The 27,785-nt window shown below is 53.9% G+C and overlaps 1 protein-coding gene across 1 annotated transcript; it reads left to right on the forward strand.

Moving 5' to 3' along the window:
• Nucleotides 1-1,266: 1,266 nt before the first annotated feature.
• On the forward strand, nt 1,267-27,785 carry LOC139245751 (ubiquitin-associated protein 2-like; the record flags this gene model as incomplete). Its single annotated transcript, XM_070871268.1, has 8 exons — nt 1,267-1,352; nt 4,218-4,389; nt 6,795-6,993; nt 11,514-11,761; nt 19,524-19,696; nt 21,797-21,986; nt 24,426-24,465; nt 27,611-27,785. Coding segments are annotated over 8 exons (1,283 nt in total), but the record flags the coding sequence as incomplete, so codon positions are not given.

Genomic DNA, 27,785 nt, shown 5'->3' on the forward strand with positions numbered 1-27,785 from the left:
GGGGGGTTTTGGAGTGGAGTGGAGGGGGGGGTTTTGGAGTGGAGTGGAGGGGGGGTTTTGGAGTGGAGTGGAGGGGGGGGTTTTGGAGTGGAGTGGAGGGGGGGGTTTTGGAGTGGAGTGGAGGGGGGGTTTTGGAGTGGAGTGGAGGGGGGGGTTTTGGAGTGGAGTGGAGGGGGGGGTTTTGGAGTGGAGTGGAGGGGGGGGTTTTGGAGTGGAGTGGAGGGGGGGGTTTTGGAGTGGAGTGGAGGGGGGGGTTTTGGAGTGGAGTGGAGGGGGGGGTTTTGGAGTGGAGTGGAGGGGGGGGTTTTGGAGTGGAGTGGAGGGGGGGGTTTTGGAGTGGAGTGGAGGGGGGGGTTTTGGAGTGGAGTGGAGGGGGGGGTTTTGGAGTGGAGTGGAGGGGGGGGTTTTGGAGTGGAGTGGAGGGGGGGGTTTTGGAGTGGAGTGGAGGGGGGGGTTGTGGAGTGGAGTGGAGGGGGGGGGTTTTGGAGTGGAGTGGAGGGGGGGGGTTTGGAGTGGAGTGGAGGGGGGGGTTTTGGAGTGGAGTGGAGGGGGGGGTTTTGGAGTGGAGTGGAGGGGGGGCGTTTTGGAGTGGAGTGGAGGGGGGCGTTTTGGAGTGGAGTGGAGGGGGGGGTTTGGGTTGGGAGCTGTGTGGGAGAGCGGGGTTGAGGGGGGGGGGTTTGGTGTGGAGTGGAGGGAGGGGGGGGTTTGGAGTGGAGGGGGGGGTTTTTGGAGTGGAGTGGAGGGGGGGGGGGTTTGTGGAGCGGGGGGTTGGGTTGGGAGCTGTGTGGGAGAGCGGGGTGGAGGGGGGTGTGTGGTGAGTGAAGGGTGCTGGGAGGGCAGAGTGAGCTGCTCTTGTACATATAAAATTCTGACGGGACTGGACAGGTTAGATGCAGGAAGAATGTTCCCGATGTTGGGGAAGTCCAGAACCAAGGGTCACACAGTCTAAGGATAAGGGGTAAGCCATTTAGGACCGAGATGAGGAGAAACTTCTTCACTCAGAGAATTGTGAACCTGTGGAATTCTCTACCGCAGAGAGTTGTTGAGACCAGTTCGTTGGATATATTCAAAAGGGATGTGGCCCTTACGGCTAAAGGGATCAAGGGGTATGGAGAGAAAGCAGGAAAGGGGTACTGAGGGAATGATCAGCCATGATCATATTGAATGGTGGTGCAGGCTCGAAGGGCCGAATAGCCTGCTCCTGCACCTGTTTTCTCTGTTTCGACCCTCTCCTGACTAAACATCAAAATTGATTTCCTCCTTCAGCTGTCGGAGACAAAGATCTTCACCTCCTCCAATGTTGCACCGCTACCTTCTGGAAACGAGACTGTGACGATCACAGCAGGTCAGAGGTATGTGTTGCCCCCTCTCGTCATAATTCAGGTTGATCCTCCACATTACAACCCACCCAACCACTTAAAGCATCACCCACCATCTACAAGACACAAGTCAGGAGTGTGATGGAATACTCTCCACTTGCCTGGGTGAGTTGCAGCTCCAACAACACTCGAGAAGCTCGGCACCATCCAGGACAAAGCAGCCCCGCTCGATGGGCACGCTACCCACCACCTTCAACACTCACTCCCTCCACCACCGGCGCCCCCTGGCTGCAGTGTGCACCGTCTACAAGATGCACCGCGGCAACTCGCCAAGGCTTCTTCGGCAGCACCTCCCAGACCCGCGACCTCTACCCGCCGAGAAGGACAAGGGCAGCAGGTGCATGGGAACACCACCACCTCCACGCTCCCCTCCCAGTCACACACCATCCCGACTGGGAAATACATCGGCCGTTCCTTCATCGTCGCTGGGTCACAATCCTGGAACTCCCTCCCTAACAGCACTGTGGGAGCACCTTCACCACACGGACTGCAGCGGTTCAAGAAGGCGGCTCACCACCACCTCCTCAAGGGGCAATTAGGGATGGGCAATAAATGTTGGGCCTGGCCAGCGACGCCCACATCCCAGGAATAAATTTTTTAAAACTTTAACATCCCTTTTAACCTGGCAGCAGTTGTCTGGATAATTTAGAATGTAAATGTATTTATTTAGTCAGATAAAACTGTTAAATGTTAGCATTCCACTGCCGCTCTATCTACATTTTGGCAGCCAGTTTATCTCGCTCACCAATTCTTCAACACACAGGTTGTCCACATCGCTGCTGATGCGCCACTCCACAGCATTTCCTTGTCCTAAACGCTCCAGAGTTAATTTGCCGCGGCGGTACGGGGGAAATTGGACCGGTCACACTGGAGGAAAGAGGTTATCCGGCGGGTGGGGAGGAGGTGCTGGAGGAGGTTAGAGATAGGGAGGGGGCGAAATCGAGCCGTTGCTTAACTGGGAGCCAGTGTCGGTCAGCGAGCACAAGGGGTGATGGGTGAGCGGGACTGGGTGCGAGTTAGGATACGGGGCAGCGAGCACAGGGGGTGATGGGTGAGCGGGACTCGGTGCGAGTTAGGACACGGGGTGATGGGTGAGCGGGACTCGGTGCGAGTTAGGACACGGGGCAGCGAGCACAGGGGGTGTTGGGTGAGCGGGACTCGGTGCGAGTTAAGACACGGGGCAGCAAGCATAGGGGGTGTTGGGTGAGCGGGACTCGGTGCGAGTTAGGACACAGGGCAGCGAGCAAAGTGGGTGATGGGTGAGCGGGACTCGGTGCAAGTTAGGACACTGGGGCAGCCGAGTTTTGAATCGCCTCTCGTTTACGTCGGGTAGAATGTGGGATCGCATGCCAGGAGTCAAGTCTATAACCACAAACAAATATTGAGGACGATTTAGCTTCCAACGCCACAGTGTCAGCCGTGGCTCAGTGGGTAGCACTCTCGCCTCTGAGTCGTGGCTCCAAATCCCACCACGGTATTGGCATCGTGATTATATTACTGGATGAGTCATCCAGAGACCTGGACTAATGAACCATAGGCCTGAGTTCAAATCCCAGCACGGCAGCTGGGGAATTTAAAATTCAGTGAATTAAATAAATCGGGAATAAAAAGCTAGTGTCGGTAATGGTGACCATAAAACTACCGGATTGTCGTAAAAAACCCATCTGGTTCACACAAGAAATAGGAGCAGGAGTCGGCCATTCGGCCCCTTGAGCCTGCTCCGCCATTCAATAAGATCAAGGCTGGTCCGATCATGGACTCAGCTCCACTTCCCCGCCCGCTCCCCATAACCCTTCACTCCTCTATCGCTCAAAAATCTGTCTATCTCCACCTTAAATATATTCAATGACCCAGCCTCCACAGCTCTCTGGGGCAGAGAATTCCACAGATTTACAACCCTGAGAAGAAATTCCTCCTCATCTCCGTTTTAAATGGGCGGCCCCTTGTTCTGAAACTGTGTGCCCCCTAGTTCTAGAGTGCCCCACAAGGGGGAATATCCTCTCTGCATCCACCCTGTCAAACCTTGTACGTTTCAATAAGATCACCTCTGAGTCTTCTAAACTCCAATGAGTAGAGGCCCAACCTGCTCAACCTTTCCTCATAAGACAACCCCCTCATCTCAGGAATCAACCGAGTGAGCCTTCTCTAAACTGCCTCCAATGCAAGTATTTCCCTCCTTAAATACGGAGACCAAAACTGCACGCAGTACTCCAGGTGTGGCCTCACCAATACCCTGTACAGTTGTAGCAGGACTTCTCTGCTTTTATACTCTATTCACTTTGCAATCAAGGCCGGCATTCCATTTGCTTTTGTAATTACTTGTCGTACCTGCATACTCACTTTTTGTGGTTCGTGTGCCCCTGGATCCCTCTTGTATTCACTGGAGTTTAGAAGAATGAGAGGGGGGGGGGATCTCATAGAAACATATACATTTCTGACGGGACTGGACAGGTTAGTTGCAGGAAGAATGTTCCCGATGTTGGGGACGTCCAGAACCAGGGGGGTCACACAGTCTAAGGATAAGGGGTAAGCCATTTAGGACCGAGATGAGGAGAAACTTCTTCACCCGGAGAATTGTGAACCTGTGGAATTCTCTACCACAGAAAGTTGTTGAGGCCAGTTCGTTGGATATATTCAAAAGGGAGTTAGATGCGGCCCTTACGGCTAAAGGGATCACGGGGTATGGAGAGAAAGCAGGAATGGAGTACTGAGGGAATGATCAGCCATGATCATATTGAATGGTGGTGCAGGCTCGAAGGGCCGAATGGCCTGCTCCTGCACCCATTTTCTATGTTTCTACAAGAGCTCGACTTAACGTGTTCTTTCCTCCCCGTGTAGGATCGACCTGGCTGTGTTGTTGGGGAAGCAGCCCACCTCATCGGACAATGAGCCCACTCCCTTGGACACCTCGGCCTCGCCCACGCTCTCCCAGCCTTTGGTGTTCAACAATTCGAAACAGCATCCTGCGTCCCAGCCTTCTCCTCCGACCACTTTCCCTCAGCACAATATGGTGAGTTGGGGGGCGGTGGGGTGCAGGTCTGGGTTTTGGTGTTGGAGCAGTGAGGGAATCCTGTCGTGCGGGTCTGATCGGCTCCTGATTCGTTCTCAGGACAACGAGTTTGCCGGAACGTGGGAGAGGGAACCGGGATGGGCTGTCGTTCCAGGCAGGGTAAGAATTAGGAGCAGGAGTCGGCCATTCGGCCCCTCGAGCCTGCTCCGACATTCAGTGAGATCACGGCTGATCTTCGACCTCAACTCCACCTTCCCGCCCGATCCCTCGATTCCCCTCGAGTCCAAAAATCTGTCGATCGCCGCCTTGAATATACTCAACGACTGAGCCTCCACAGCCCTCTGGGGCAGAGAATTCCAAAGATTCACCACCCTCTGAGTGAAGAAATTCCTCCTCATCTCAGTCCTCAATGGCCGACCCCTTATCCTGAGACTGTGTGACCCCCTGGTTCGAGACTCCCCAGCCCGGGGGGAAACACCCTCCCTGCATCTACCCTGTCAAACTCTTAACTGTACACAGCAAGACGGTAAGGGGGGGGAAATGCATTCTTCAGTGTGATGCTGCGCCAGTGCGATCTCGGGTTTGATTCCCAGTGTGTCCTGAACTCTGACCTTAAGTTTACGTCAGGTACAATGTGGGCGGCCAGCCAGGAGTGTGTTGGAATAGTCAGGTCTAGAGGTAACAAAGGCACGGATGAGGGCTTCAGCAGCGGATGAGCTGAGGCAGGGGGCGGAGACGGGCGATGTTACGGAGGTGGAAATAGGCGGTCTTAGTTATGCTGCGGACATGTGGCCGGAAGCTCATCTCAGGGTCAAATATGACACCTAGGTTATGGCAATGGTTAAGTGCTGTCTGAGGAATGATGGGAATTTTAGAATCGAGGTGTTGCTTAACCGGGGGCCAATGTAGGTCAGCGAGCACAGGGGGTGATGGATGAGCGGGACTCGGTGCGAGTTAGGACACGGGGCAGCGGGTGATGGGTGAGCGGGACTCGGTGCGAGTTAGGACACAGGTCAGCGAGCACAGGGGGTGATGCGTGAGCGGGACTCGGTGCGAGTTAGGACACAGGTCAGCGAGCACAGGGGGTGATGGGTGAGCGGGACTCGGTGTGAGTTAGGACACGGGGCAGCGAGCACAGGGGGTGATGGGTGAGCGGGACTCGGTGCGAGTTAGGACATGGGGCAGTGAGCACAGGGGGTGATGGGTGAGTGGGACTCTGTGTGAGTTAGGACACGGGGCAGTGAGCACAGGGGGTGATGGGTGAGCGGGACTCGGTGCGAGTCAGGACACGGGGTCAGCGAGCACAGGGGGTGATGGGTGAGCGGGACTCTGTGCGAGTTAGGACACGGGGGCAGCGAGCACAGGGGGTGATGGGTGAGTGGGACTCGGTGCGAGTTAGGACACGGGGGGGCAGCGAGCACAGAGGGTGATGGGTGAGCGGGACTCGGAGCGAGTTAGAACACGGGGGCAGCGAGCACAGGGGGTGATGGGTGAGCCGGACTGGGTGCGAGTTAGGACACGGGGGCAGTGAGCACAGGGGGTGATGGTTGAGCGGGACTCGGTGCGAGTTAGGACACGGGGCAGCGAGCACAGGGGGTGATGGGTGAGCGGGACTCGGTGCGAGTTAGGACACGGGGGCAGCGAGCACAGGGGGTGATGGGTGAGTGGGACTCGGAGCGAGTTAGAACACGGGGGCAGCGAGCACAGGGGGTGATGGGTGAGCGGGACTCGGTGCGAGTTAGGACACGGGGCAGCGAGCACAGGGGGTGAGAGGTGAACGAGACTCGGTGCGAGTTAGGACACGATGCAGTGAGCACAGGGGGTGATGGGTGAGTGGGACTCGGAGCAAGTTAGAACACGGGGGCAGCGAGCACAGGGGGTGATGGGTGAGCGGGACTCGGTGCGAGTTAGGACACGGGGCAGCGAGCACAGGGGGTGAGGGGTGAACGAGACTCGGTGCGAGTTAGGACACGGGGCAGTGAGTACAGGGGGGTGATGGGTGAGTGGGACTCGGTGCGAGTTAGGACACGGGGGCAGCGAGCACAGGGGGTGATGGGTGAGTGGGACTCGGTGCGAGTTAGGACACGGGGCAGCCGAGTTTTGGATCACCTCGAGTTTACGTCGGGTAGAATGTGGGAGGCCAGCCAGGAGCGCAGCGCGTTGGAATAGTCAAGTCTAGAGGTAACGAGGGCATGGATGAGGGCTTGAACAGCGGATGAGCTGAGGCAAGGGCGGAGGCGGGCGATGTTGCGAGGGTACGTGGGAGGCGAACCTCGCTGGAGCGAGCGAGCCCCGCAAACCAGAGTTGCACCCGAGGTGACCTCTGGCAAGTGGTTTACTAAAGGGTTCCAGGCGTTCTCAGCAATATTTCCTCTACCACCCTCCTTCTCCTTTCTCGTCTCCAGGTCACCATGTTGAGCAAGAGCTTCAGCGATGTGGGTGAGCCCAAGGGCAGCAGCACCGCGGGGTCCCAGCTGCTGGAGCAGCTGAAGACGGCCCAGGCCCTGGCCCAGCTGGCAGCCCAGCATACGCAACCCACCAGCAACGCCGCCTCTTCCTGGGACATGGGACCCACATCGCAGCCCTCGGCTCTCGGCCATTTTGGTAAGCGGCCCGTCGACCAAGGGGGGAAGCGTGCTATTTTCCACCCCGTGGGCGGGCACAAGGGCATTGCCACCCGTAGGCGAGCAGCTCAGGGCGTACGTAATCATGCATCACGGGCAGTCCCTCGAGTCGAGGATGACTTGCTTCCCACGTCAAAAAGTTCAGAGGTGTTTCAATGAAGGACCTAATATTCCGGATCCCGAACTACATCCTGAAGGGTGGAAGATGCCTGTGGGTGGATTTTTTTAACGTGGGTGACCGTTGCACACCAGCCACCACACGGGCTTGACAGAGCGAGGTCTTGGTCCAGGGGCAAGGGTTAACCAGGACGCCTGGAGACCAGCTCTGCTGCACGGGCCTAGTGCGCCCACACATATCGCACAGTGTGGGCTGGGCCCGTGCTGCCCCTATCTCGGGCCTCTCCCTGGGCCCCCCCCGATCTCGGGCCTCCCCCTGGGCCCCCCCGATCTCGGGCCTCCCCCTGGGCCCCCCCGATCTCGAGCCTCCCCCTGGGCCCCCCCGATCTCGAGCCTCCCCCTGGGGCCCCCCCATCTCGGACCTCCCCCTGGACCCCCCCGATCTCGAGGCCCCCCCTCGATCTCGGACCTCCCCCTGGGCCTCCCCCCGATCTCGAGCCCCCCCCTGGGCCCCCCCTCGATCTCGGACCTCCCCCTGGGGCCCCCCCGATCTCAGGCCTCCCCCTGGGCCCCCCCCAATCTCTGGGCCCCCCCCCGATCTCTGGCCTCCCCCTGGGGCCCCCCCGATCTCGAGCCTCCCCCTGGGCCCCCCCGATCTCAAGCCTCTGCAGTCTCTCGCCGCTCCTTCGCTCCGACCTCGCCGCTCCTGCTGTACCTGCCCGCGCTGCAGTCACTGACCTGGACCTTGGTGATGTCCCTCTTCGCTGCCGTCGCTCTCTTGCTCCAGTACGTGGCGCTCCCTGGAGTGGTACACCACCACGCTGCTCCTTCCGCTCCCCCGGCCTGCTCCCATGGTGCCCGTGCATGTGCGACAGAGCGCTTGCTGCGTGCTCCCCTCTCGAGTCTGCAGGTTGTGGGGTTCAAGAATCCCCCCCGCACTCCAGAACAGGCGTGCAATTCAGCACTGCCTCCATCGGTGTGTCGACCTCGATTATCCGAGGTCGTGAGTCATTGACATCACCGCGTGACTTCCGTTGCGAAGATTCCGCGGTGATTCTCTCCCAATGGATCCGACCGGTTTTCCTTTGAGTCCAGGTCCTGCGCCGGGGGCAACTTGGGAGTGCTACGACTGACTTCCGAGCCCTGGGAATCCCTGATTTGCTACCCCAGGGACTGCCGCTGGAAAGAGAGCTTGAACGGGCAGTGCCGTCAGACGTCCGCGGAGACTGTCTGGTTGAGTTGGTCAGTTTTAATGTCTTCGTTCTCGGGATGTGGGCGTCGCTGACAAGGCCGGCATCTATTGGCTGCCATCACCTTACAGTTAAAAGCAGCAGTTTTTTTTTTCGATACGACTTGAGCGGCTGTTTCAGAGGGGCAGTTAAGAATCAACCACACTGCTGTAGGGTCTGGAGTCGTATATCGGCCACACCGGGTAAGGGCGGCAGATTTCCTTCCCGAAAAGACTCTTAAGTCAACCCGATGGGTTTTCATGACAATCTGCTGGTTTCACGGCCACCATTACTTGTACAGGTTGAAGCTCCCTGGTCCGGGACTCCCTGGTCCGGGACTCCCTGGTCCGGGACTCCCTGGTCCGGGACTCCCTGGTCCGGGACTCCCTGGTCCGGGACTCCCTGGTCCGGGACTCCCTGGTCCGGGACTCCCTGGTCCGGGACTCCCTGGTCCGGGACTCCCTGGTCCGGGACTCCCTGGTCCGGGACTCCCTGGTCCGGGACTCCCTGGTCCGGGACTCCCTGGTCCGGGACTCCCTGGTCCGGGACTCCCTGGTCCGGGACTCCCTGGTCCGGGACTCCCTGGTCCGGGACTCCCTGGTCCGGGACTCCCTGGTCCGGGACTCCCTGGTCCGGGACTCCCTGGTCCGGGACTCCCTGGTCCGGGACTCCCTGGTCCGGGACTCCCTGGTCCGGGACTCCCTGGTCCGGGACTCCCTGGTCCGGGACTCCCTGGTCCGGGACTCCCTGGTCCGGGACTCCCTGGTCCGGGACTCCCTGGTCCGGGACTCCCTGGTCCGGGACTCCCTGGTCCGGGACTCCCTGGTCCGGGACTCCCTGGTCCGGGACTCCCTGGTCCGGGACTCCCTGGTCCGGGACTCCCTGGTCCGGGACTCCCTGGTCCGGGACTCCCTGGTCCGGGACTCCCTGGTCCGGGACTCCCTGGTCCGGGACTCCCTGGTCCGGGACTCCCTGGTCCGGGACTCCCTGGTCCGGGACTCCCTGGTCCGGGACTCCCTGGTCCGGGACTCCCTGGTCCGGGACTCCCTGGTCCGGGACTCCCTGGTCCGGGACTCCCTGGTCCGGGACTCCCTGGTCCGGGACTCCCTGGTCCGGGACTCCCTGGTCCGGGACTCCCTGGTCCGGGACTCCCTGGTCCGGAACCATTCTCGGCCATTGGTTAGCGCATGCGCAGAACTGCGACGTGAATAAATTCAAGTCCTTCCTCGCTGCCAACTCCCACAATCGCTGGCCTGACCCCCGCGATCAACCCACCCACCCACCCCCACGATCTCTCTGCCGCACTCCCAGCCCCAAGCCAGCCAGCCCTGATCATCATCACAGGCAGTCTCTCGGAATCGAGGAAGACTTGCTTCCAATCTAAAAGTGAGTTCTCAGGTGACTGAGCAGTCCAATTCGAGAGCCACAGTCCCTGTCACAGGTGGGACAGACAGTGGTTGAGGGAAGGGGAGGGTGGGACTGGTTTGCCGCACGCTCCTTCCGCTGCCTGCGCTTGGTTTCTGCACGCTCTCGGGCGACGAGACTCGAGGTGCTCAGCCCCCTCCCGGGATGCACTTCCTCCACTTGGGGCGGACTGGTCTTTGGCCAGGGACTCCCAGGTGTCGGTGGGGATGTTGCACTTTATCAGGGAGGCTTTGAGGGTGGTCCCTTGTAACGTTTCCTCTGCCCATCTTTGGCTCGTTTGCCGTGAAGGAGTTCCGAGTAGAGCGCTCGCTTTGGGAGTCTCGTGTCTGGGGCATGCCGACAATGTGGCCCTGCCCAGCGGAGCTGACCACACGCGGCTAGCCCCGATATCCCCTTGCTCAGTCACTGTACCGTCCAATTTAACGTGATCACCACTCCGGAAGAATCCCTTATCCGGAACAGGCCAGGTCCCGAGAGCTCCATGTCAGGGAGGTTCAACCTGTGCTAGCACTTTATTCCAGGTTTATTGAATAAATTGACTTGAAATTATTGAATAAATTGGATTGAAATAATTGAATAAATTGACTTGAAATTATTGAATAAATTGGATTGAAATAATTGAATAAATTGACTTGAAATTATTGAATAAATTGACTTGAAATTATTGAATAAATTGACTTGAAATTATTGAATAAATTGGATTGAAATTATTGAATAAATTGGATTGAAATTATTGAATAAATTGGATTGAAATTATTGAATAAATTGACTTGAAATTATTGAATAAATTGACTTGAAATTATTGAATAAATTGAATTGAAATTATTGAATAAATTGGATTGAAATTATTGAATAAATTGACTTGAAATTATTGAATAAATTGACTTGAAATTATTGAATAAATTGACTTGAAATTATTGAATAAATTGACTTGAAATTATTGAATAAATTGACTTGAAATTATTGAATAAATTGAATTGAAATTATTGAATAAATTGGATTGAAATTATTGAATAAATTGACTTGAAATTATTGAATAAATTGACTTGAAATTATTGAATAAATTGGATTGAAATTATTGAATAAATTGACTTGAAATTATTGAATAAATTGACTTGAAATTATTGAATAAATTGAATTGAAATAATTGAATAAATTGGATTGAAATTATTGAATAAATTGACTTGAAATTATTGAATAAATTGACTTGAAATTATTGAATAATTTGGATTGAAATTATTGAATAATTTGGATTGAAATTATTGAATAATTTGGATTGAAATTATTGAATAAATTGGATTGAAATAATTGAATAAATTGACTTGAAATTATTGAATAATTTGGATTGAAATTATTGAATAAATTGGATTGAAATTATTGAATAAATTGGATTGAAATTATTGAATAAATTGACTTGAAATTATTGAATAAATTGGATTGAAATTCCTCAGCTGCCGTGGTGGGATTTGAACACTTGTCTCTGGATCATTAGTCCAGTAAATTCACCTTGCTTACCATACCGTTATTGCAGTGAGCTGCACCCCTGCAGTGTAATTTAGAGAGGGGTGGGGGGAGGGGTTTTCACCCGCACGTACGCAAATAACGTGTGCAGATCGCCACTTCGACAAGTCCTAACCTTGCTGACCGGTCTCTCTCTCTCTCTCTCGCTCTCTCTCTCACTCGCTCTCTCTCTCTCGCTCTCTCTCTCGCTCTCTCTCTCTCAATCAAGAGTTGAAAAACCAGACAGAGTCTTTGGTCCATAGTCCCTTCGGTCAGCGGCCGTCCTACTCCAACTCCAGCATGATGGAAGTCTTCATCCCCACCAAACAGCCGACAGCCACGCCAAACTCCCCTCTGCCGAGCAAGTCCAGCGGTCCGCAGGTCTCCCCCGGCACCTCGGAGAACCAATCCTCCAGCCCCCAGCCTGCACAGCAGAAACTGAAACCGCAGAAGAAAAAGACTTCTATTTCTTCGAAGGTAAGAGCCAACTTACTGGAAGATGTTTGGGGAGCGCGGGGAGGAAAAAAGACAAAAGAAAGAACGAGCTTTCATTTCTATAGTGCCTTTCCCCACCGCTGGATGTCCCAAAGCGCTTTCGAGCCAATCCCATCGGCCACCACCCAGTGGGAGAAAATACAGGGGAGCAAATTTGCCGAGAAATTAGATGCAAGAACTATATCGCGAGAGGATTTGAGTATAGGAGCAGGGAGGTCTTACTGCAGTTGGACAGGGCCTTGGTGAGGCCTCACCTGGAATATTGTGTTCAGTTTTGGTCTCCTAATCTGAGGAAGGACATTCTTGCTATTGAGGGAGTGCAACGAAGGTTCACCAGACTGATTCCCGGGATGGCAAGACTGACATATGAGGAGAGACTGGATCAACTGGGCTTATATTCACTGGAATTTAGAAGAATGAGAGGGGATCTCATAGAAACATATAAAATTCTGACGGGACTGGACAGGTTAGATGCAGGAAGAATGTTCCCGATGTTGGGGAAGTCCAGAACCAGGGGTCACACAGTCTAAGGATAAGGGGTAAGCCATTTAGGACCGAGATGAGGAGAAACTTCTTCACTCAGAGAGTTGTGAACCTGTGGAATTCCCTACCACAGAAAGTTGTTGAGGCCAGTTCGTTGGATATATTCAAAAGGGAGTTAGGTGTGGCCCTTACGGCTAAAGGGATCAAGGGGTATGGAGAGAAAGCAGGAATGGGGTACTGAAGTTGCATGATCAGCCATGATCATATTGAATGGTGGTGCAGGCTCGAAGGGCCGAATGGCCTACTCCTGCACCTAATTTCTATGTTTCTGTCTATAGAGTCGTGAAAATGGGCGACTTCGACTATCCTAATATCGACTGGGATCGTAATAGTGTTAAGAACAGAGAGGGGGGAGAATTTCTGAAGTGTGTGTATGTTCAGGAGAACGTTTCTGATCAGCATGTTTCTGGCCCAATGAGGGTGGAGACATTTCTGGTTCTGTCGCGCCTTTCACGACCACTGGGCGTCTCAGCACCTTGCAGCCAATGAAGTACTTTTGGAGTGTAATCACTGCTGTAACGTGGATAGGTCAAGCGGAGCAAGTAGATGAACATTTAGGGAACAGTGATCATAGTATCATTAAGTTTAGGTTAGCTATGGAAAAGGACAAGCAGCAATCGAGAGTAAAAATACTTGATTTGGAGGAAGGCAAGGTCCAGTGGGATGAGCGTGGATCTGGCCCGGTTAAATCGGAATCAAAGGTTGGCAGCCCAAACTGCAGTGGAACAGTGGGCTGCCTTTACAGCGGAAATAGTTTGGGCACTGTTGAGGTACGTTGCCACAAGGGGGATAGGTAGGCGAGCTTAAGTCCGAGCTCCCTGGATAACGAGAGAGATTGAGTGTAAGGTGAAGCAGAAAGAGAGCACATATAAGAACATAAGAAATAGGAGCAGGAGTCGGCCATTCGGCCCCTCGAGCCTGCTCCACCATTTAATACGATCATGGCTGATCTGATCATGGACTCAGCTCCACTTCCCTGCCCGCTCCCTTATCGTTTAAGAAATTGTCTATTTCTGTCTTTAAATTTATTCAATGTCCCGGCTCCCACAGCTCTCTGAGGCAGCGAATTCCACAGAGTCACAACCTGATGTCGGGTCGAGAATACATCTGAGAATCAGGCTGACTATAGAAAGTTCAGCGGGGAAGTGAAAAGAGAGATAAGAGAGGGTATGAGAATAGAATGGCAGCTAACATAAAAAGGAAATCCAAACGTCTTCTATAGGCATATAAATCATAAACGGGTCGTGAGGGGTGGGGCCGATTAGGGACTAAAAAGACCTACGCATGGAGGCAGAGGCTATGGCTGAGGTACGAAACGAGTACTTTGCATCGGTCTTCACCAAGGAAGAAACATAGAAAATAGGTGCAGGAGCAGGCCATTCGGCCCTTCGAGCCTGCACCACCATTCAATATGATCATGGCTGATCATGCAACTTCAGTACCCCATTCCTGCTTTCTCTCCATACCCCTTGACCCCTTTAGCTGTAAGGGCCACATCTAACTCCCTTTTGAATATATCCAACGACCTGGCATCAACGACACTCTGCGGTAGAGAATTCCACAGATTAATAACTCTCTGAGTAAAGAAGTTTCTCCTCATCTCAGTCCTAAATGACCTACCCCTTATCCTTGGACTGTGTCCCCTGGTTCTGGACTTCTCCATCATCAGGAACATTCTTCCCGCATCTAACCTGTCCAATCCCGTCAGAATCTTTTATGTTTTTATGAGATCCCCTCTCATCCTTCTAAACTCCAGTGTATAAAGGTCCAGTCGATCCAGTCTCTCCTCATATGTCAGTCCAGCCATCCTGGGAATCAGTCTGGTGAACCTTTGCTGCACTCCCTCAATAGCAAGAATGTCCTTCCTCAGATTAGGAGACTAAAACTGAACACAATATTCCAGGTGTGGCCTCACCAAGGACCTGTACAACTGCAGTAAGACCTCCCTGCTCCTATATTCAAATCCTCTCGCTATGAAGGCCAACATACCATTTGCCTTCTTCACCGCCTGCTGTACCTGATGCCCACTTTCAATGACTGATGAACCATGACACCCAGGTCTCGTTGCACCTCCCCTTTTCCTAATCTGCCGCCATTCAGATAATATTCTGCCTTTGTGTTTTTGCCCCCAAAGTGGATAACCTCACATTTATCCACATTATTCTGCATCTGCCATGCATTTGCCCACTCACCTAACCTGTCCAAGTCACCCTGCAGCCTCTTAGCGTCCTCCTCACAGCTCACACCGCCACCCAGCTTAGTGTCATCTGCAAACTTGGAGATATTACACTGCATGGAGGTAGAGGGTATGGCTGAGGTACTAAACGAGTACTTTGCATAGGTCTTCACCGAGGAAGAGGATGCTGCCATAGGCAGAGTGAAGGGAGCGGGTAGAGGGGATACTGGATGGGATAAGAATTGATAAAGACGAGGTACTAGAAAGGCTGACTGTGCTTAAAGTCGATAAGTCACCAGGGCCGGATGAGATGCATCCTCGGACGCTGAGGGAATGAAGGACGAAATCGTGGAGGGGGCTGGCCATAATCTTCCAAATCCCTCCTTCGAAATGGGGTGTGGTGCCAGAGGACTGGAGAATTTCAAATGTTGCAAATTGACAAGGTGGATGCAGAGAGGATGTTTCCACTGATGGGGGAAGACTAGAACTAGGGGGCATGGTCTTAGAATAAGGGGCCGCCCATTTAAAACTGAGATGAGGAGAAACTTCTTCACTCAGAGAATTGTGAACCTGTGGAATTCTCTACCACAGAAAGTTGTTGAGACCAGTTCGTTGGATATATTCAAAAGGGAGTTAGATGTGGCCCTTACGGCTAAAGGGATCAGGGGGTATGGAGAGAAATCAGGAATGGGGTACTGAAGTTGCATGATCAGCCATGATCATATTGAATGGTGGTGCAGGCTCGAAGGGCCGAATGGCCTACTCCACCTAATTTCTATGTAAATCTGTGGAATTCGCTGCCCGAGTTGTGGAAGCTGGGTCATTGAATAAATTTAAGACGGAGATAGACAGTTTCTTAAGGAAATAAGGGGGCGGGCAGGGAAGTGGAGCTGAGTCCATGATCGGATCAGCCATGATCTTATTGAATGGCGGAACAGGCTCGAGGGGCCGAATGGCCGACTCCTGCTCCTATTTCTTATACATGCTCTTGTTCAAAAAAGGGTGTAAAGATAAACCCAGCAGCTACAGGCCAGTCAGTCTAACCTCGGTAGTGGAGGCACTTTTAAAAACCATAATCGGGGCAATATCATCAGTGTGGATTCATTCAGGAATGTCAGCACGGATTTGTTTAAGGCAAATTATGTTTAGCCCACTTGGTTGAGTTTTTCGCTGAGGTAAGAGAGAGAGGTTGCGGAGAAGCTTTGCAGTGTCCGCTTGACTCTGTTGGTGGTACCTTTTGCGCCTCGAGTCCGAAAGTGTTCAGAATTTGAGTGCCTTGCCTCGGCTGCTGCCTTCAGTGAAATACAAATGGATACTGGCTTTTGTTGGACGTAAAAAATCACCCGAGGCACTGCTTGAAGGAGAGCGGGCGAGTACACTCTGCTCCGACCAACATTCGAGGCCACACCATCGCCGGTTCACTGCTGGTTTGTCTCGGTGCCTTTAGAAACATAGAAAATAGGTGCAGGAGTAGGCCATTCGGCCCTTCGAGCCTGCACCACCATTCAATAAGATCATGGCTGATCATTCCCTCAGTACCCCATTCCTGCTTTCTCTCCATACCCCTTGATCCCTTCAGCTGTAAGGGCCACATCTAACTCCCTCTTGAATATATCTAACGAACTGGCCCCAACAACTTTCTGTGGTAGAGAATTCCACAGGTTCACAATTCTCTGAGTGAAGAAGTTTCTCCTCATAAGAACATAAGAAATAGGAACAGGAGTAGGCCATATGGCCCCTCGAGCCTGCTCCGCCATTCAATAAGATCATGGATTCAGCTCCACTTCCCTGCCCGCTCCCCATAACCCTTTATCCCCTTATCATTTAAGAAACTGTCTATTTCTGTCTTAAATTTATTCAATGTCCCAGCTTCCACAGCTCTCTGAGGCAGCAAATTCCACAGATTTACAACCCTCTGAGAAGAAATTTCTCCTCATCACTGTTTTAAATGGGCAGGCCTTTATTCTAAGATCATGCCCCCTAGTTCTAGTCTCCCCCATCAGTGGAAACATCCTCTCTGCATCCACCTTGTCGAGCCCCCTCATCATCTGATACGTGTTGATAAGATCACCTCTCATTCTTCTGAACTCCGATGAGTAGAGACCCAACCTCCTCAACCTTTCCTCATAAGTCAACCCCCTCATCCCCGGAATCAACCGAGTGAACCTTCTCTGAACTACCTCCAAAGCAAGTATATCCTTTCGTAAATATGGAAACCAAAACTGCACGCAGTACTCCAGGTGTGGCCTCACCAATACCCTGTATAACTGTAGCCAGACTTCCCTGCTTTTATACTCCATCCCCTTTGCAATGCCAGGAGTTGGAGGGTAGCCCTGGAAACGAAAGGAAACTGTCCCCAATGGTCCCAGTTCCCTTCAGGAGTCCAGGCCACAATCCTGGCCTCGACCTCAATTAGGCCCCACTTCTGCTGATGCCAACCCTATACTGAGCCCCTCTAGGGCCAAGGAGATGGGAAATCCTGAGGTGTGCAGTCCCCACTCCAGCTGTCCCCAGTACGCCGATGGCCTTGTTTGGGGCAGGCAAACTATTCTGGAAGGGCTTCAGATTTTCAGCTCCACTGTTAATTTTTTATTGTCGCTTTACTGATTATCTGCTAAAAATCAGTATTAATTAGGTCATATTTTTGTGTCATTGACAGTTAATGGTAATTTAATATGAATTTCTCTTCTCTCATCTCGGTCCTAAATGGCTTACCCCTTATCCTTAGACTGTGAGACCCCTGGTTCTGGACTTCCCCAACATCGGGAACATTCTTCCTGCATCTAACCTGTCCAGTCCCGTCAGAATTTTATGTTTCTATGAGATCCCCCTCTCATTTTTCTAAATTCCAGTGTGTATAAGCCCAGTCGATCCAGTCTTTCTTCATGTCAGTCCTGCCATCCCGGGAATCAGTCTGGTGAACCTTCGCTGCACTCCCTCAATAGCAAGAACGTCCTTCCTCAGATTAGGAGACCAGGCCCGTCAGAATGTTATGTTTTTGTGGGGTCTTGGGCGGAAGCCGGCTGCTGCGTAAGTAAACTAGACTTTGAAAGTGGTTCATTGGTTGTGATGCACTTTGGGACGTCGTGATAATGTGAACAGTATTCTACAAGTGCAAACTCTTTTTTACAGGGTTTCTCTGTGTAGCCCACATTGGTGCCCATTTTGTTTTCGCAAACATCGTATCTGGTGTAGGCCATTCAGCCCCTTGGGGACTCCCTTCCCTCTAGTTACTGACTCCCGCACCGGTGGAAATAGTTTTATCCAATTTTTACCCCTAATCATTTTGAATACTTCCATCAGATCCTCTTGGCCTTTGTTCTCATATCGCTGCTTCCTTTAAAATCCGTGGGTATTGTCTGAACATAGACCCACAAGAAGCAAGGGTCGGCCATTCGGCCCCTCGAGCCTGCTCCGCCATTCGATGAGATCAGGGCTGATCTTCGACCTCAACTCCACTTTCCCGCCCGATCCCTCGATTCCCCCCAGAGTCCAACAATCTGTGGATCTCCGTCGTTGAGTGTACTCAGCGATTGAGCCAGTCGCTTTTTGAACGTCTCCAACCTTTCTCACGCGCACTTGCACCCAGCTGTATGCTGCCTGCTCCTCCATTAGGCCGTGGTTCAGTGGGGTGGTATTGCCGGAAGGTCGTGGGTTCAAGCTCCACACTTCAGAGACATGAGCCCATAATCCAATCCGTCACTCCCAGTGCCAGTGCTGAGGGAGCGCCGCACTGTCGGAGGGGCGGTACTGAGGGAGCGCCGCACTGTCGGAGGGGCGGTACTGAGGGAGCGCCGCACTGTCGGAGGGGCAGTACTGAGGGAGCGCCGCACTGTCGGAGGGGCAGTACTGAGGGAGCGCCGCACTGTCGGAGGGGCGGTACAGAGGGAGCGCCGTACTGTCGGAGGGGCGGTACAGAGGGAGCGCCGCACTGTCGGAGGGGCAGTACTGAGGGAGCACCGCACTGTCGGGAGGGGCGGTACAGAGGGAGCGCTGCACTGTCGGAGGGGCAGTACTGAGGGAGCGCCGCACTGTCGGAGGGGCGGTACTGAGGGAGCGCCACACTGTCGGAGGGGCAGTACTGAGGGAGCGCCGCACTGTCGGAGGGGCAGTACTGAGGGAGCGCCGCACTGTCGGAGGGGCAGTACTGAGGGAGCGCCGCACTGTCGGAGGGGCAGTACTGAGGGAGCGCCGCACTGTCGGGAGGGGCGGTACAGAGGGAGCGCTGCACTGTCGGAGGGGCAGTACTGAGGGAGCGCCGCACTGTCGGAGGGGCGGTACTGAGGGAGCGCCGCACTGTCGGAGGGGCAGTACTGAGGGAGCGCCGCACTGTCGGAGGGGCAGTACTGAGGGAGCGCCGCACTGTCGGAGGGGCAGTACTGAGGGAGCGCCGCACTGTCGGAGGGGCAGTACTGAGGGAGCGCCGCACTGTCGGGAGGGGCGGTACAGAGGGAGCGCTGCACTGTCGGAGGGGCAGTACTGAGGGAGCGCCGCACTGTCGGAGGGGCAGTACTGAGGGAGCGCCGCACTGTCGGGAGGGGCGGTACTGAGAGAGCGCCGCACTGTCGGGAGGGGCGGTACTGAGAGAGCGCCGCACTGTCGGAGGGGCCGTCATTCGGATGAGACGTTGCACCAAGCCCCCCTCGGGTGAACGTAAAAGATCCCGGGGCCACTATTTTGAAGAGCGGGGGGAGTTCTCCCCGGTGTCCTGGGGCCAATATCTATCCCTCAACCAACATCCCTTAAAAACTGATCATCCTGTCATTATCGCAATGCTGTGTGTGGGATCTTGCTGTGCACATATTGGCTGCCGCATTGCTCGCATGACAACCAGTGACCACGCTTCACAAAAAGTACTTCATTGGCTGTAAAGCCCCTTGGGACGTCCTGAGCTGGTAGATACACATTTTAAGTCGTTCAGCTGATCCCTGAAAACGTGTGCCAAATGTAACCGTTTTACTTGAACTTTTCTCTTGTAATTATCTTCTCCTTCCCCCCACTCCCCTCCCCCACTCCCCTCCGCAGATCCCATCTTCTGCTGTGGAGATGCCTGCCTCGGCAGACATTGCGGGGTTAAACCTACAGTTTGGGGCCTTGCAGTTCGGTTCGGAGCCGATGCTGTCCGAGTATGACTCCACCCCAACGACCAGTGTGCTGGTGAGCCAGCCCCAGACCAGCCTCTACACCAGTGCTGTCAGGTAAGCTCCAGTGCGCTCGACTCTCGCCCCCTCCCGCTCCGATCTGCCCAATACAGGAAGACGGGATCGACGAATAAAATGAGGCGGGAGTGCTACAACTACGTGTCTTTATATAGCGCCTTTAACGTAGTGAAACGTCCCACGGTGCTTCACAGGAGCATTACGAGCCAAAAAAATCTTTGACCCCGAGCCGCATGATGATAAATTAGCGCAAGTGACCAAAATCTGGGTCAGAGAGGTCGGTTTTAAGGAGCGTCTCAAAGGAGGAGAGAGAGGCGGAGAGGTTTAGGGAGGGAGTTCCAGAGCTTGGGGCCCAGGCAGCTGAAGGCACGGCCGCCGATGGTGGAGCGATTATAATCAGGGATGCTCGAAGGCAGAATTAGAGGAGCGCAGAAATCTCGGGTGGGGGAGGGGGGGGGGTGTGTGAGGCTGGAGGAGATTACTGAGATAGGGAGGGGTGTGTGAGGCTGGAGGAGATTACTGAGATAGGGAGGGGTGTGTGAGGCTGGAGGAGATTACTGAGATAGGGAGGGGTGTAGGGGCTGGAGGAGGTTACAGAGATAGGGAGGGGTGTAGGGGCTGGAGGAGGTTAGAGAGATGGGGAGGGTGTCGGGGCTGGAGGAGGATACAGAGATAGGGATGGGTGTAGGGGCTGGAGGAGATTACAGAGATAGGGAGGGGTGTAGGGGCTGGAGGAGGTTACAGCGATAGGGATGGGTGTAGGGGCTGGAGGAGATTACAGAGATGGGGAGGGGTGTAGGGGCTGGAGGAGGTTACAGAGATCAGGAGGGGCTGGAGGGGGATACAGAGATAGGGAGGGGTGTAGGGGCTGGAGGAGATTAGAGATAGGGAGGGGTGTAGGGGCTGGAGGAGGTTACAGAGATTGGGAGGGGTGTAGGGGCTGGAGGAGGTTACAGAGATAGGGAGGGGTGTAGGGGCTGGAGGAGGTTACAGAGATAGGGAGGGGTGTAGGGGCTGGAGGAGGTTACAGAGATAGGGAGGGGTGTAGGGGCTGGAGGAGGTTACAGAGATAGGGAGGGGTGTAGGGGCTGGAGGAGGTTACAGAGATAGGGAGGGGTGTAGGGGCTGGAGGAGGTTACAGAGATAGGGAGGGGTGTAGGGGCTGGAGGAGGTTACAGAGATAGGGAGGGGTGTAGGGGCTGGAGGAGGTTACAGAGATAGGGACGGGTGTAGGGGCTGGAGGAGGTTACAGAGCTAGGGAGGGGTGTAGGGGCTGGAGGAGATTACAGAGATAGGGAGGGGTGTAGGGGCTGGAGGAGGTTACAGAGATAGGGAGCGGTGTAGGGGCTGGAGGAGGTTACAGAGATCAGGAGGGGCTGGAGGGGGATACAGAGATAGGGAGGGGTGTAGGGGCTGGAGGAGATTAGAGATAGGGAGGGGTGTAGGGGCTGGAGGAGGTTACAGAGATAGGGAGGGGTGTAGGGGCTGGAGGAGGTTACAGAGATAGGGAGGGGTGTAGGGGCTGGAGGAGGTTACAGAGATAGGGAGGGGTGTTGGGGCTGGAGGAGGTTACAGAGATAGGGAGGGGTGTAGGGGCTGGAGGAGGTTACAGAGATAGGGAGGGGTGTAGGGGCTGGAGGAGGTTACAGAGATAGGGAGGGGGCGAGTGCCGTGGAGGGATTTGGAAACAAGGATGAGAATTTTGAAATCGAGGCGTTGCTTAATCGGGAGCCAATGTAGGTCAGCGAGCACAGGGGGTGATGGGTGAGCGGGACTCGGTGCGAGTTAGGACACGGGGCAGTGAGCACAGGGGGTGATGGGTGAGCGGGACTCGGTGTGAGTTAGGACACGGGGCAGCGAGCACAGGGGGTGATGGGTGAGCGGGACTCGGTGCGAGTTAGGACACGGGGCAGCCGAGTTTTGGATCACCTCGAGTTTACGCAGGGTAGAATGTGGGAGGCCAGCCAGTGGCCAAAGACACGCTCCTGGAGTGATTATGCTACTAATCGGGTAGGTGTAGATGTTTTCACTTGTGAGGGCGACCAGAACTTAGGGGCCATAACTGTAAGATAGTCGCAAATAAATGCACTCCCACGGGACAACGAGTTCCACATTCTCACCCCTCTTGTTCTCTTCCAGTGAGTCATCGTCAACGATCTCATCCAACCAGAGTCAGGATTCGGGCTACCAGCCCAACACGATCACAACCTCGGCGTTCACGGCCCAGAACAGCGCCCCGGGGACGCAGTATGAGCAGAACTCCAACCAGCGGGCGGTGTACTCCAACTCCCTGTCCTCCTCCCCTCAGAAAGACCTGACGCAAGCCAAGGTAAGGCACTGCCACACCAGCCCCAAAGCACCGCAGACGCTGGAATCTGAAACGGCCGCCGAAAAATGCGGGAAGAGGGGACAGAGTGTAGTGCAACAAAATTTGCAGATGACACAAAGATTAGTGGGAAAGCTGGTTGTGTAGAGGACTCAGAGAGGCTGCAAAGGGATTTAGATAGGTTCAGCGAATGGGCTAAGGTTTGGCAGATGGAATACAATGTCGGAAAGTGTGAGGTCATCCACCTTGGGGGAAAAAAATAGTAAAAGGGAATATTATTTGAATGGGGAGAAATTACAACATGCTGCGGTGCAGAGGGACCTGGGGGTCCTTGTGCATGAATCCCAAAAAGTTAGTTTGCAGGTGCAGCAGGTAATCCGGATGGCGAATGGAATGTTGGCCTTCATTGCGAGAGGGATGGAGTACAAAAGCAGGGAGGTCCTGCTGCAACTGTACAGGGTATTGGTGAGGCCGCACCTGGAGTACTGCGTGCAGTTTTGGTCACCTTACTTAAGGAAGGATATACTGGCTTTGGAGGGGGTACAGAGACGATTCACTAGGCTGATTCCGGAGATGAGGGGGTTACCTTATGATGATAGATTGAGTAGACTGGGTCTTTACTCGTTGGAGTTCAGAAGGATGAGGGGTGATCTTATAGAAACATTTAAAATCATGAAAGGGATAGACAAGATAGAGGCAGAGAGGTTGTTTCCACTGGTCGGGGAGACTAGAACTAGGGGGCACAGCCTCAAAATACGGGGGAGCCAATTTAAAACCGAGTTGAGAAGGAATTTCTTCTCCCAGAGGGTTGTGAATCTGTGGAATTCTCTGCCCAAGGAAGCAGTTGAGGCTAGCTCATTGAATGTATCCAAGTCACAGATAGATAGATTTTTAACCAATCAGGGAATTAAGGGTTACGGGGAGCGGGCGGGTAAGTGGAGCTGAGTCCACGGCCAGATCAGCCATGATCTTGTTGAATGGCGGAGCAGGCTCGAGGGGCTAGATGGCCGACTCCTGTTCCTAATTCTTATGTTGTTATGAAGCGCTCAGTGGGTCGGGCGAGAGAAACTAGAGTTAACGTTTCGGGTTGGTGACCCTTCGTCAGGACTGGGGAAAGTTCGAGATGGAACCGATTCTTAATAGGCAATGTGAAAGTATGGGGGGGGGCGGCGGGGGAGGAAGGGGAAAAGTGAAGGTCGGTGACAGGGTGGAAGGCAGGAGAGATTAGAGAGACAAAAGAAGCGGTGGGCAAAAATTGAGATGGCAATGGCCCCAGTTAAGAAACAAAAGCTGAGTCTTATCATCATATATGCGGTCCCTCGAACGAGGACGAGTTCACAGGTGTTTCGATGAAGGACCCGATGTTCCAGATCCTGAACTCTAATCGAGGGGGTGGAAGATGCCTGTGGGTGGGTTTTTTTAACGTGGGGTGACCGTTGCACACCAGCCACCACACGGGGCTTGACAGAGCGAGGTCTTGGTCCAGGGGCAAGGGTTAACCAGGACGACTGGAGACCAGCTCTGCTGCACGGACCCAGTGCGCCCACATATCGCACAGTGTGGGCTGGGCCGTTCCGGGTGTTACATTTGCGGTTTTCCAATCCGCTGGGACCTCCCCAGCATCCAGGGAATTTTGGTAGATTACAAGCAATGCATCCACTATCTCTGTAGCCACATCTTTTCGACCCAAGGATGCAGGTCCAGGGAAATGATCCACCTTTAGTCCCATTATTTTACCGAGTACTTTTTGTTTAGTGATTGTTTGAAGTTCCTCCTTCCCTAGTGTCTTCTACCGTGAAGACCAATACAAAATATTTGTTAAATCTCTGCCATTTCCCTGTTCCCATTAATTCCCCAGTCTGGTCCTCTCCGGGACCAGCGTTTACTTTCGCTACTCTTCCTTTTTATATAGCCATCGAAGCTTTTACTATCTGTTTTTATATTTCTTGCTAGTTTACTCTCCTATTCTATCTTCCCCCTCTCTGTATAATTTTTTTTTTAGTTGGCTTTTGCTGATTTAAAAAAATTTCCCAATCCTCTGCCCTCCTCGTAATCTTGGCGACGAGTCTAGATGGTTTGTGAATGATGGAATAATCGTCAACTGAAGGGGTGGTGGTTGGTGAGGGGGAAGAAATATGGGCAGGGGTCACGGTCTGAAATTGTTGAACTCTTATGTTGAGTACTATCGCTGTGAAGTGCCGAAACGAAAGATGAGGGGCTGTTTCTCGAGCTTCATTGGAGCAGTGTCGGAGGCCGAGGGCAGAGTGGGAGCGGAGAGGGGAATGAAAGTGACAGGCGCTCGGAAGCCCTGGTCTCCCACCTTCAGGGGCTGTTTGTGTTTTTTCTCTCCCCCCCCCCCCCCCCCCCCCCTCCATTTTATTCCCCCGCCGCGTTCTGAAATGTTACCCCCTTGGCTGACGTGTGATTTTTTTTTTCTTCCAGAATGGCTTCAGTACGATACAGACATCGCAGTCCATTGAAGGTGGGTCAGACTTCACAGCGCTCGTTCACGAAGGGAAGGTCAAGGGCTGACCCAATAGAGGTCTTATAAAACGAAGGGGTTCGATAGGGTACCTAGAGAGATGATGTTTGCACTTGTTGGGGGCAGACCAGAACTAGGAGGGTCGTAAATACAAGGCAGTCACTAATGAACCCCATGGGGAATTCAGGAGAAACTTCTTTACCCAGAGGGCGGTGAGAATGTGGAACTCGCTGCCACAGGGAGGGGTTGAGGCGAATAGTATCGATGTATTTAAGGGGAAGCTGGATAAACACACAAGGGGGAAAGGATATGGTGATGAATTAAGGGTTACGGGGAGAGGGCGGGTAAGTGGAGCTGAGTCCACGACCAGATCAGCCATGATCTTATTAAATGGCGGAGCAGGCTCGAGGGGCCGTATGGCCTACTCCTGTTCTTAATTCTTATGTTCTTATGTTTATGGAGCGAGCGCCATGTTCCCAGTAAGCTGCGCTTTGTTCAGTGGGACCTGTCCCGTTCAGTGCGTGGTCTCTCTTCAAATCGAAGAGGATTTGAGTATAAAAGTGAAGGTGGCTTACTGCAATTAAACCGGGCCCTGGTGAGACCACACCCTGGAGTATTGTGCACAGTTTTGGTCTCCTTGCCTAAGGAAGGATATACCTGCCATAGAGGGAGTGCAGCAAAGGTTCACCAGACTGATTCCTGGGACTGGGGGGGGGGGGATTGTCCTACGAGGAGAGATTGAGCAGACTAGGCCGATAGTCTCTGGAGTTTAGAAGAATGAGAGGTGATCGCATTGAAACATACAAAATTCTGAGGGGGGCTTGACAGGGTAGATGCAGGGAGGGTGTTTCCCCCCGGGCTGGAGAGTCTAGAACCAGGGGGTCACACAGTCTCAGGATAAGGGCTCGGCCATTGAGGACTGAGATGAGGAGGAATTTCTTCCCTCAGAGGGTGGGTGAATCTTTGGGATTCTCTGCCCCAGAGGGCTGTGGAGGCTCAGTCGCTGAGTATATTCAAGGCTGAGATCGATAGATTTTTGGATGTTAAGGGATCGAGCGGGAAAGTGGAGTTGAGGTCGAAGATCAGCCGTGGCCTTATTGAATGGCGGAGCAGGCTCGAGGGGCCGAATGGCCGACTCCTGCTCCTGGTTATGTTTACCGCGTGGTGCCTTTAAATCTCTGCGCGTGCGAGGTATTTGCAGCGGCGTTCGGCGGGAACGTCGGGCGAGGTGGAGGGGAGTGGGAGGCGGCTGGTGTGGAGGATAAAGACGGACGCGTTGGGCCGAATATGCCGCCTCCGTGCTGTGAAACACTGCGCGACAGTTCGGTGCTATGGCGGATTCTGGCAAACGCCTCGCGCTATTGGCCGAGCGGGCGGGGTGAAAGGGCGGCCCTGTGCACCGTCTCGCGTGGCTTCGGCTCGAAATCTCTCTCAACCTCGGAGTCCATGACAGCGAGTCTTTTGTTATCGGCTCCCCCCGTTTGTTTCATCATCACAGGCAGCCCTTCGGAATCGAGGAAGACTTGCTTCCACTCTAAAAATGAGTCCTTAGGTGGCTGAACAGTCCAATCCGAGAGCCACAGTCCCTGTCACAGGTGGGACAGAAAGTGGTTGAGGGAAGGGGAGGGTGGGACTGGTTTGCCGCACGCTCCTTCCGCTGCCTGCGCTTGGTTTCTGCACGCTCTCGGCGACGAGACTCGAGGTGCTCAGCGCCCTCCCGGATGCACTTCCTCCACTTAGGGCGGACTGGTCTTTGGGCCAGGGACTCCCAGGTGTCGGTGGGGATGTTGCACTTTATCAGGGAGGCTTTGAGGGTGGTCCCTTGTAACGTTTCCTCTGCCCACCTTTGGCTCGCTTGCCGTGAAGGAGTTCCGAGTAGAGCGCTCGCTTTGGGAGTCTCGTGTCGGGGGCATGCGGACAATGTGGCCCTGCCCAGCGGAGCTGGTCGAGTGTGGTCAGTGCTTCGATGCTGGGGATGTTGGCCTGGTCGAGGACGCTAACGTTGATGTGTCTGTCCATCCAGGGGATTTCCAGGATCTTGCAGAGACATCGTTGGTGGTATTTCTCCTGCTTCACATAAAAACATAGAAAATAGGTGCAGGAGCAGGCCATTCGGCCCTTCGAGCCTGCACCACCATTCAATCTGATCATGCAACTTCAGTACCCCATTCCTGCTTTCTCTCCACACCCCTTGATCCCTTTAGCCGTAAGGGCCACATCTAACTCCCTTTTGAATATATCTAACGAACTGGCCTCAACAACTTTCTGCGGTAGAGAATTCCACAGGTTCACAATTCTCTGGGTGAAAAAGTTTCTCCTCATCTCGGTCCTAAATGGCTTACCCCTTATCCTTAGACTGTGACCCCTGGTTCTGGACTTCCCCAACATCGGGAACATTCTTCCTGCATCTAACCTGTCCAGTCCCGTCAGAATTTGATATGTTTCTATGAGGTCCCCTCTCATTCATCTAAATTCCAGTGAATACAGGCCCAGTCGATCCAGTCTTTCTTCATATGTCAGTCCTGCCATCCCGGGAATCAGTCTGGTGAACCTTCGCTGCACTCCCTCAATAGCAAGAGTGCCCTTCCTCCGATTAGGAGACCAAAACTGCACACAATATTCATGGTCCATGTCTCTGAACCATACAGGAGGGCGGGTATCACTGCAGCCCTGTAGACCATGAGCTGGGTGGTAGATTGGAGGGCCCGGTCTTCAGACACACTCTTCCTCAGGCGGCCGAAGGCTGCACTGGCGCGCTGGAGGCGGTGTTGAATCTCATGGTCACTGTCTGCTCTCGCTGCTGAGAGGCTCGGGAAATGGTCCACGTTGTCCAGGGCCGCGCCGTTAGTTTACCGTCGGGTCCGCTGAGGTTCGGCTTCACGGGGTTGCTGGGATTGCGGCCGCGAATGCAGGGGGCGGGGGGGGATGTCGACCACCTCGTCGGGAGCGGGCTGCGTCGGCGGAGGGAGAGCGCGAAGGGGGGGAGGGGGGCGCGTGCAAACCACAACCCGACTTGGCCTAACGTTCGCCGTTTCCGCTTCTGTTCTCTCTGTGTGTGTGTGTGTGTGTGTGTGTGTGTGTGTGTGTGTGTGTGTGTGCGTGTGTGTGTGTGTGTGTGTGTGTGTGTGTGTGTGTGTGCGCGCAGCTGCAGCTGGCTCTGCAGTGAAGCCCGAGGCACCCGCCGTCCCCAGCATGGCTTCACTCTCGAATGCTGTCTCTGCATCGTCGCTGCTCGTCGCCAACAGCCAGCACCCCGCGGGGCTGGCCAACCTGGGCCACACGGAGGAGCTCCCGAGCACGACCGCGGCACAGCAGACCAG

Source organism: Pristiophorus japonicus, unplaced genomic scaffold, assembly GCF_044704955.1.
Source record: "Pristiophorus japonicus isolate sPriJap1 unplaced genomic scaffold, sPriJap1.hap1 HAP1_SCAFFOLD_2330, whole genome shotgun sequence".
NCBI lineage: Eukaryota > Metazoa > Chordata > Chondrichthyes > Pristiophoridae > Pristiophorus > Pristiophorus japonicus.